The following is a 10536-nucleotide window of genomic DNA, read 5'->3' as shown; positions in this document are numbered from 1 at the left end:
CAAGTTCATCAATTTCATTTTTTTTTTTTGTTGCACCAATTTATTTTAGATCCAACATTTGTCCACCATGAGCACAATGATAAGAAACATTTAGCAAAGTAACAGTGACAAAGAAAATGAGAACTGGATTCTTGTTAAACAGATTTGTCACAATTGGAAAAGTGGTCGAGAGAATAGAGGGAGAGACCGAAAAAGAAAAGAAAACCGTGACAACACTGAATAAGATGATTGTATAGCTACAGTGCCAGATTTAATGTTTAATGTGTAGCACTAGCAGGAACAACAGTATATAGACAGACCATTCTAACATTAACATTACCAGCTATGATGATGATGAGAGTACTGATGCTGGTTATTAAAGCAGTTGAAGTGGAGCAGCTCTAAGATTCAAGTTAATATTTATAATAATGACAATAGATGTTAGGGAGTCAGGAAGGCCCAGAGCAGCAGGCCATCCACACCAACAATCCAGAGGAAACTACGAGACAAGGAATCTCAGGAGCTCACAGGAAGATACAGTATACGTGGTACATGAAGATTTACAGTTAGTGACATGCACTAATTTGATATGTATACATGAGAGAAAGCACTCAATGGGCCAGTCAGTTCCCCCAGCAATCTAAGTCTATGACAGCTTAAGAGCTGGTTCAAGCCTGAGCCAGCCTTGACTATAAGCTTTTTCAAAAAGAAACGTTTAAGCCTACTCTGAAAGGTAGAGAGGATGTCTATACCCTCATAACTGCAGGTGGTAAACTGGGGCTATTGTTTGGGTAGGAATAGTTCTTATGTCAACTTGTGTGAACATTGTGCAACAATATGAGCCAGTACATCAGGTTCATTTAACAAGACAGTATGATGCAATAGAAACCATCGTGCCATCTTTCAACAGAGAACAAGCCAATCACCCCACACATACAATAAATGAAAACAAATTCAATCATCCCATAACATCATGGTAGACTGGATCAGCAGCAATAAATTAAATGTATTTTAAAACACTTTAGAAGTAATTGTTCTTTATGGTCTCATCCAACGAGTCATCTGAGTATTAAACTTAAGCAAAACGTGAGTTATCGTTAATGATAGACTTTCCTGGGACAAGCACATGCATGAATTAAGAACAAAAATGGGAAGTTCTTCGTCCACTGTTTTAGTGCTTGGTCATGTATTTCATTTAGTAACATTAAAAACGGCAAAGCCATGAATGAGCTACAAGAAGCTCTTTCTTGTAGGTTGAGATCAAATGTCAGTAAAATTAATGAAAGCTGCTCCTGGTGTGAAGTTAAACATATTGTTTTCACTATTTGGTTTTTGAAAAGAATGTCATTCAAATAAGTCTTTCAATGTCTGAAAATAATGATCCTTAAGTACAGACAGAATTTAGGTTTTAGTAGAATTTTATAAAAAATCAGACGTGTACACACACCATAACCAATCACATTTAAGTCTATAGACATTAAGGCAAGTGAATAGCTTATAGTTATATTAAAAGTTAAGAAACAGGAAAAATGTAGCTATGCTATCTTAAAATTCTACTGAAATGCACTGACTGATAAATAGCAGGTAAAGTGGATGAATGTGGTAAAAGAGAAGTGGGATCCTGTGGTGGAGTGTGTGTGCTGTACAGATGGGACTAATATGACAACACTCTCCATAAAAAATGTCAGATGCAATCTTCAGAGTATGAAAAGCACAGAGATGACAGAGTTGTAAACAATGACCACTAAAATATAAATGATCTTGGCCATAACAGCTATTAAGGAGAACGCTTGGGAAGGGCTATGAAGATGAGAAAAGGGACATAATGGTCTCCCAATAGACACAGCTATCCAGCATGTGGCCTTATTTTGAAACGAAATATAATACAAAAAGTATACTTCATGGGTTAAATAAATCAAACATCCAGTCTGTGATTGGAGATCTTAACTAAACTTCCAAAAACAATTCCATCGTTCTATTTTGGTTAATGAAAATGGAAAATCAAGGAATCCGTTGTTTTCTCTCTCAGTGTGGGAGAGCTCACCTGGTGTGAAAAAAAAAAGACTATGGCCTGTTTTAATCTGTGTAATGAATGAGAACATGCCAACGTGGTAATGGATGCCTGCCACCATGCTGCTGAATTATTCACCGTCTGGGGAACCAGAGACGCGGCCTGCAGGATCAGATGGACCCCCCCTGTGTCATCGGCCCGACTGTGCCCGCCCCAGCTCCTCTTTCGGCCCGTTCACCGCAGCATGGAGAGTTCAAACCAGGCGGTCACCTGAGAAGTCTGTAAACTGTCCGTAGGAAGTGCGTCCAGGGTAGAGGAGGGCAAGACACCTGGGGAAAAAAATCTTAAGGCCTCATATAGGCTACATATAATGTCGCATCAATCGTTCAAAATCCATCCATCCATCCATCCATCCATCCATCCATCCATCTATCTATCTATCTATCTATCTATCTATCTATACCACGTCTCACCATGTTCGCTGTCCATGGTGCTGAAATAACTTGAAAAGTTGAGATCAGTGGTTGGTTTGTTATTGAATTCTTGAAGCATTTTAGTGAAAAACGTCAACACACCTTCTTTAAAAGGAGTTCTTCTAAATCAAATAGATACACACTATAAAGATGTCCTCCATGTGAAATAATAACGTTACAGTGATATTCATTTGGTTTGTTTAACGCTTGCGCGCGCAAAGGCCGACACATTGCAACTTGTAAACTGAGTGTAGGAGTGATGGAGCAAGGGAGGAGGAGGGAGTCTGAAAGAAGAGGAGTAGGTGGAGGAGGAGGGGGTGAGGAGGAGGAGGAGGGAGAAGAGGAAGAGGAGAAGAGAGGGATGCCGGGAGGCGCTGCCCCATGTTAACAGCTCAGTCTGGTGAAGGAGAGCAGAGGAGCTCTGTGGCTGTCCGTCCGCTTCCCCCGGCCGGCCTTTAATGTCAGGGGCCACACTGCTCGCGCGCTGCTTGCAGGGAGGAGGATGATGACCATGAACGGCAAGCAGCATTTCTCTATGCACCCGGCCCTGCACGAGCCGCCAAAGTATCCCGGCCTGCACTCAGGCTCGGAGGGCATGCGCAGAGTCTGTCTGCCCGGCCCGCAGGTACGTTTGAGGTCGGGTGGGGGAGAGTGGAGGGAAAATATCACAAGAAAATGTCTGTAAAGTTGATTTGACAGGACTTTGTTTTATCTTCTATCTCCCCCCCTCATCTCTTCCTTTCTCTCCTGTCTGTGTCCCCCCCCCCCCCCTCCCCCTCCCAACACCCCCTCCTCCTCCTTCCTCTCTTATCCACATGTCTATTCGAGCAATGCTCTTGCTTTCATATTAATTTTTATGACCTGCGCTTTGAGGAGGGTTCTTTCCTCTCCTCGGCGCTGCTTGCCTTTGGAAAATGTTTTTTAGATCCTGAGCACTGCCTGACAGAATTCCCCACTGACTCCAGTATGCGCACTCTTGCTTGCAGCTGCAGGGCAATATATTCGGAGGCTTTGATGAGAGCCTGCTGGCACGGGCAGAGGCTCTGGCGGCTGCTGACAGCATTGTCTCTCACGGCAAGAGTCACCCGTTCAAACCAGACGTGACTTACCATACCATGAGCAGTGTCCCCTGCACCTCAGCCTCCTCCTCTTCCTCTACCACCGTGCCCATCTCCCACGTCCCCTCCACCATCGCCTCCCACCACCATCACCATCACCACCACCTCGGACAGACCCTGGAGGCCGGGGACCTCCTGGATCATCTCTCCAACAGCCTGGCCGTGACCGGGATGGGGGCTCCGGAGCCACCCGGGATGAACACGCCGGCGCACCACCACCAGCATCCCCATCACCACCTTCAGACCATGGGGCAGCTGCACCAGGCGATGGCCACTATGGCACACCCTCACTCCCTGTCCGTGCACGGCGGAATGGCGTGCGTCAACGACGTAGAGTCGGATCCACGGGAACTGGAAGCCTTCGCCGAGCGCTTTAAGCAGCGAAGGATCAAACTCGGAGTGACCCAGGCGGATGTTGGATCTGCTCTCGCCAACCTGAAGATCCCCGGAGTGGGATCTTTGAGCCAGAGCACCATCTGCAGGTTCGAGTCCCTTACCTTGTCCCACAACAACATGATCGCGCTAAAGCCAGTTTTGCAGGCCTGGCTTGAAGAAGCGGAGGCTGCTTACCGGGAAAAAAGCAGCAAGCCGGACCTTTTCAACGGGAACGAGAGGAAACGAAAGCGCACTTCCATCGCCGCACCGGAGAAGCGCTCTTTGGAAGCCTACTTTGCTATCCAGCCTCGGCCCTCCTCGGAAAAAATCGCGGCTATAGCAGAGAAACTGGACCTGAAAAAGAACGTGGTTCGAGTGTGGTTTTGCAACCAGCGGCAGAAACAGAAACGAATGAAATACTCTGCGGTGCACTGAGTTTCACACATCATCATGAATAAAATAGCCTACTACATTTTTGATCGAGTGATTAATAATAGCCTAAGTAGCCTAACTAACAGGGATTATTAACAGCTCTTCACGTCTCATATGGGATTACTGCGAAAAGACGTTTACTTTGATATTTTCTGGTCGTGTCACCCACTCCTCCTTGTTGCACTTTTTTTTTTCCATTTTGTTAATAATATCGGACTGATAAATGATTGTTTTATTGATTCGTGAGGTGGCAGATGTTGATGTTGTTGCTCGTGTTTATTGCACACACTAAATATGAACTTTGCACCCTGGCAGTTTGTCACATTCAGGGATATTAACTCACTTTTTAAACTGGAGTTAAAATGGCCTCGATGGTACAGGCTGTTTGATTTTCAGTGGTATTACACCAGGGTTGAAGAAGAGAAAAGAATTACGATTTTTTTTTTGGTAAACTCAAGATCCATGTTTATCTTCAACTTCACTGAATCACATTCGAGATTTGTTTGTTTTTTTGCACATTTTTCAAAGTAATAGAAGGTCAATGATGAAACTAGACACTTTTTTTGGAAAACTAATTTTATCTGTTCGTGAAATGTGTGATAGTCATTTACGCACAACTGTGAATAATTACGCTTTCACAGGGTATGACCCACTGCGTCTGTTTATCTTCAATTATTCAGAAAAGGAAATGACACCATCTTATAAAATGAGGCACCTCTGTGTGGCTTTGGCTGCTGCTATTTTAGTATTTGATGTGAACGTGTTTTGGAGTATTACAGGTGAGTTATATTTTAAATATATAGTATACAGACCTTAATCACCTTATTTAAGTATTTCTTTTCTCACTATAATTTCACTTGATTCAAATGTGTGAAATATAAACTTAATAAATTATTGGTAATTTTGTAAACTTGCTCTGAAGCAGCGACTTGCTTTGTGTGCTTAAAGCGTAATTTAATTCATGTTGAGCAGCATCAACAATGTTTGAAGCTTACGAAATGAGAAATCAAACCGGATTCCACATCCTGCAGCACCATAAGACGATAAAATATTAGTTTGTGTTCAGAAACTGGCTCACTTGTTTTATTTACAAATCCCACAACCTCTGCCTGGATTAAATATGTATTGTCATCCATATTATCAGCGTTAGAGGAAATAAGAGGCTTCCCTTTTCTCTGTCATTTTCACACCGCGAAGCCGCAGCACGCGCGGCTCTTGACGCGGCGCGCGCGGCCCTTCCGTCTCTAATTAGCGCTCTTTGAATTATGGATGTCTGTGTGTCACGGGTTGTGTCGCGCGGTGCTTGCATGGGCTTTGAAATTATTAAGTAATGACGATGCAATATTAATCATATATTGATATAAAACGAAGTAATGTTGAGGAGTTCGGAGAAGTCTGACTGCTGACTCATGGGAGAGACAAACCGGATACACAACAGGTGCATCGAGGAAAAGAGGAAGCAAATAGCCTACATGTTGATATTTTTTTGTCGTTTGACGAAGTAAGTATTTTTTCCTTCAAAATATTTTTTTTGTTTTTTAATAAGTCTTTTTTTTTGTATTATTTAGTAGCGAACTGTTACGAATGACTGTTTATGTAGGCCCTGTAATTAAGACATTGTGTTTATGTTAGCCTATAAATTAAGCCCAATGTTTAATTTTCCAATTCTTTTAAAAACAAATTACTTAATTGCGTACGACCATTATTTTTCTCTTTCCAAACCACCCCATGGGTGATTTTTGTATTTTTATTTTATTTTATATAAATAGACTTTATATTGGTTAAATTGAACTCAGTATTTCCATAAAAATCTCCCCCTTGTGCTCGCGCAGAGCAAATAAATTGCAAAAATTAAGGATAGACAATAGAAATGATCCAAGCTTCCAGAATCCTCCATTGATAGGCTTTATCCAGCGGTTTTGATATTTTCCCAGGGAGACTTTCAGAGGGTTGTTTCAACACTCGAGAGATCAATACTTAGTAATTAACGGAAACGTTAGTGGCTCTTATTAATATTCCCTTTGATGCTGAAGGATGATTAACACCAGTCTATAATTTATGGCAATAAATTGGCTTCCTATGTTTTCTTTTTATGTAAGGGGAATTACAAAGCCCCTATCTCATTTGCTTTACATTTTTTATTACAATAAATTCAGAAAGTAACCTGTTGTGAAATATTTTACAGCCGTCTTCTCAAACGCTTAATTCCTTACTATTATTTTTAAAATAGCCTGTGCTTTGAGATTGAGCAATTTTCAGACTTGAAAGGGAACTCTTATTTCTTCAGCGAATAAGGTGTTTGTGACGTAAGAGTGAGGTAAAAAAAAAAGTGCTCCTCTAACGCGTGAATAATTGATCTTTGTAATATCCGTATTGATATCATAACGTGGCTGCTCACTGTGTGGTAAGTTGAGCTGAAGGCGCGCGAGCGTCCACGGCATGTGGGGACTGAAGCTATCTCAATTATTCAGCAGCAGCTCCCAGGTATGTTACATTTTCTCCTGCATCAATGGAGGTGCAAAGACAGTTGGCTATAATTCTTAATATAAGGCTAAATGCTCATATCCAAATGGAAACAATATGCAAATGTGAATAAGACAACTTTATCACAGGAGTTTAAAGTTGTGTTTGCCACTTCCAAAATAAATGACAAGATAAACAATTAGGAAAGAAAGAGATGGAGAAAAGTGTGTCTGCTTGAGGTGGTCTCATGCAGGGAAAAACATTTTTGACAGAATGAGGATGAAAGCTTGGTTCAATTGCAAAAGAATTTCATGCACATACACATGGTGTCTCACTTTAACACACACACACACACGCAGGAAGGCTGTCACCCTCAAGTGCAGAGTGGGGGAATGTTAAGAGGAGGGGTGGAAGCCCGAAACACCCCTCAATAATTCATCCACCGCCAGCAGCAACAAATGAGAATGTGACCAGAGCGATGGGAGACAGCTTCGTCTGTGCTCTCTATTAGTCGCTTTCTATTACCATCAGAAGAATAACCGGCTCAATACCAACCTGCTACTGCTCTGCTGCTGAGGTCTAAACACATACCTGAGTGCAAAACACACAGACACACACACACACATGCACACACACACACACTTACACACACACACACACACACACACACACACACACACACACACACACACACACACTGACAGTGGGATTGTATTACCCTAAGGAAACCTGAGGCAGGGTGAAGGGTGTCTTTTATAGAAGGAGATACTGCCCATCTCTAGCTACTGTTCACTTTTCTGTACACTGTGTAGTATTATGTTTGTTTCAGAGCAGGAAAAGACAAAGTGAATTGTGTATGAGCCGGACAATCACCATTTGCACTTTTCTAGTGGGCTACTGCAGAGCGCAGTTGAACTTATTTTAGTTTAACACTCAATACTTCTACTGCAAAGCTAGAGCGGACTCAACTCATTTTACTCATAATTTAGCTGGTTTAGATTTTTAAACATACACAAATATTTACATAGTATATACAAAGCATTGTAAGACAGATTTAACTAACAGTGCAGTATAATGATGCCCATAATGCACATGTTGACATTACTCCATGGAAAATATAAACCTGCAAAGAGTCCATTCTCCTGCAAAGTCTTCACTTTTTAAAGTTAGATCAGAGTTCAGACTACAGGACTGTAAAATCTATACTTTGTAGTTTTGGAATGACAGATCAGTCAAGGTTTTTGGTTTGGATTTAGTGCACTATTTAAGTCTGATTAAATTCAATGATCAAGATTTAAAGGGGGGAAAAAGAGAAATAAAAATAAAAATAAATGAATTACGATCAATTGGTTGAAGGTGCACTATATTTCGATTTGGGAGTGAAATGTTTAAAGTGAAACAATGATATGCTATATGTTTCTGTACTGGATACACACACTTTAATCAAAGGGGGGGAAAAAAGAACTATTTTCAAATATCAAAACACAAGAGCCAGCTGTGCAGAGAGCAATGAGCCGTTGATAGAAAAAAAAAATGAGCGTCTCATAGTCAGTGCATGAGGTCAAGCCCTCTGCTAACTAACACACGATGCATAACGCACAGACTATTGAGACACGCACACATATGCACAGATGCACAGATGCAAGAACACACAGAAGAGAAGCTTTCGGTAGCCAAGTTTATATTTTAGTACACATTAGTGATCTAGTATTTCTTTCATTGCAGAATTTCTCATCGTAATTACAAAATGAAGATCATGAACTGAAAAGTCCATTGAAGAGATTGAGCTGAGAGGTGCAGCAGGGCTCTATATTAGAGACACTCACTTAAAACTCACTTATAGGCACTTGTTTAATTCATTCAGCGGGCCTGAACAACAGTATTATACACCCCATTCATTATTCAAGTCCTCTCCATTATCAAAGTGCCCAGAGAAAAAAGATGAACCCAGCTAGAAATAACTCACTGTGGCGTGATTTTTTTTCTACAAAGCACTTAGCCGGTCGGGTCCAGGTCTGCACACAGTATATGAACATATAATCACCACACAGTCTGCTGAACATAATAATCCTCTCCAAGAAAATGCGCCAGTAGTGTAGTGAGACTGAGGACATGAGGATGAAAGGAGAGGAAGAAAAAAAAAATAGGAGGATTGTTAGGAGGGGGAAAAGTTGAAGATGAGAAGAAGCAGAAGAAGAAGATTGATCACAGATTGAAAGAGGACATAGAAGAATGAAGGAAAATAGAAATAAAAAGTGAAGGGGTTAAGGAGGTGCAAGAAACAAGGATGTAGCACGTGGGATTGATTTGAAAGAAAAGAATAGAAATATGGGAAACACTTTTAATGACAATGAAGCAGAAGAAGGAAAGGCGTAGTTATATGAAAGAAGGGCAAAAGACAAAAACAGAAGAACAGAAAAAAGACTGAAATATAGAATAAAAGAAGGAAAGAAGGTAAGAAAGAAAAATAAAGAGAAAAAAATAGTTAAAGAATGACAAAGGAAAATCAAAGAGAAAGAAGGAAACGTGAAAGAGAGAGAGAGAGAGAGAGAGAGAAAGAAAGAAGTCAAAGAAAGAAAAATCCCTGATGGATCCCTCCTGGACTGTCTGAATTCCGTGCTTTTCATTTTCAGCCTGATCATGTCAAGGTGAGTGCGTCCCTGTCGGCCTCAAACAGTCTGACACTAAACTCCTGTGACAGCAGGAGCGCCCAGAAGACCCTCAGTCAGAAGGAGATGTATGAGGAGGCTACATGCAAGCGGATAATCATCCAATCCAAACCCATTAAGACCTCCTGATAATGAGCTGCTATAACTACACCTGTAGTGTATTTGTGCACCAAGGAAAAATAAACAGAAATCTCTGATATTGCAGTATGGGTTTTAAATCATGCTTCAAAAGAGTGCAAATAAAAATGTGGTGGATTTACAGAAACTCAATTACTAATCCTTTGCCTTCTTCTCAACATTCAAAGTATAGTATACAAATGAATGCAAACAATTGATGGTGTATTTTGTTGACCAATATGGCAGCCTATTAATATTCTGAAAAACACCCTTAAAGCTATCTGTTTGTGTTTTCTCTTCGGTAATATTAGGCTATGATGAAACTGCAACAAACAACAACATTACAGTGTAGAGGTAAATTTTGGAGAAATCAAGTCAAATAATGGAGATGAAAAAAAACAAACAACATTGAACATATGCACATCTTTTGATCGTGCTCTGTACATGTTCATTCACGCCTTGAGGATGTGAAACATGTAAACAAGGAAGTGAAAAGCAGCTCAATGTTGGCACATCCCGCCACCCCAAGACCCCGTACACTGACTGAGGGCACATGGGATTATAACAATGGCAGCTCTAAGTCTTTCTATCTCCATCTCTACGGGGCCGTGCTTTTGAAGACTGACATGAAAACAGAGCCACACTGCAGTGAGGCCCCTGAAGGAGGTCCCCTGGCAGATGCAGTCACCCGCCCTCCTCTCCCCCTGTCTGCTCCCAGTGGCCCCAGGCCCTGAAGATAGCCCCGAGGCTAATCGACCAGGAACGCAAAAAAAAAAGAAGCAGCCAAAGCAGCCTGTGCTGAGGGTGTTCGTTTGTGTGTACAGATCAAGGGGAAGATGCTAAGATAATGATATTTATCAAGTTACACTGCATACAAGAACTAAATTAGTTTTTTTGAT

General features: G+C 41.3%; 1 protein-coding gene across 1 annotated transcript; it reads left to right on the top strand.

Moving 5' to 3' along the window:
• The first annotated feature begins 2738 nt into the window (after window positions 1–2738).
• Window positions 2739–5219, top strand: pou4f3 (POU class 4 homeobox 3). Its single transcript, XM_079356093.1, has 2 exons — window positions 2739–3088; window positions 3450–5219. The coding sequence occupies exons 1-2, from the start codon at window positions 2966–2968 to the stop codon at window positions 4389–4391; spliced, it is 1065 nt and encodes a 354-aa protein (XP_079212219.1). The 5' UTR covers window positions 2739–2965; the 3' UTR covers window positions 4392–5219.
• Window positions 5220–10536: the final 5317 nt, after the last annotated feature.

This window comes from Symphodus melops (genome assembly GCF_947650265.1).
Source record: "Symphodus melops genome assembly, chromosome: 11".
In the NCBI taxonomy this organism is placed as follows: Eukaryota; Metazoa; Chordata; class Actinopteri; order Labriformes; family Labridae; genus Symphodus; species Symphodus melops.
Note: the sequence above shows the minus strand (reverse complement) of the source record. Positions and strands in the feature narration are given on the sequence as shown.

Excerpts from the sequence above, each read along its gene's own strand:
- pou4f3 (XM_079356093.1), top strand. The coding sequence starts at position 2,966 with ATGATGACCATGAACGGCAAGCAGCATTTCTCTATGCACCCGGCCCTG. Across the intron at positions 3,089-3,449 it reads TCTGTCTGCCCGGCCCGCAG|CTGCAGGGCAATATATTCGG; the intron begins GTACGTTTGAGG and ends TCTTGCTTGCAG.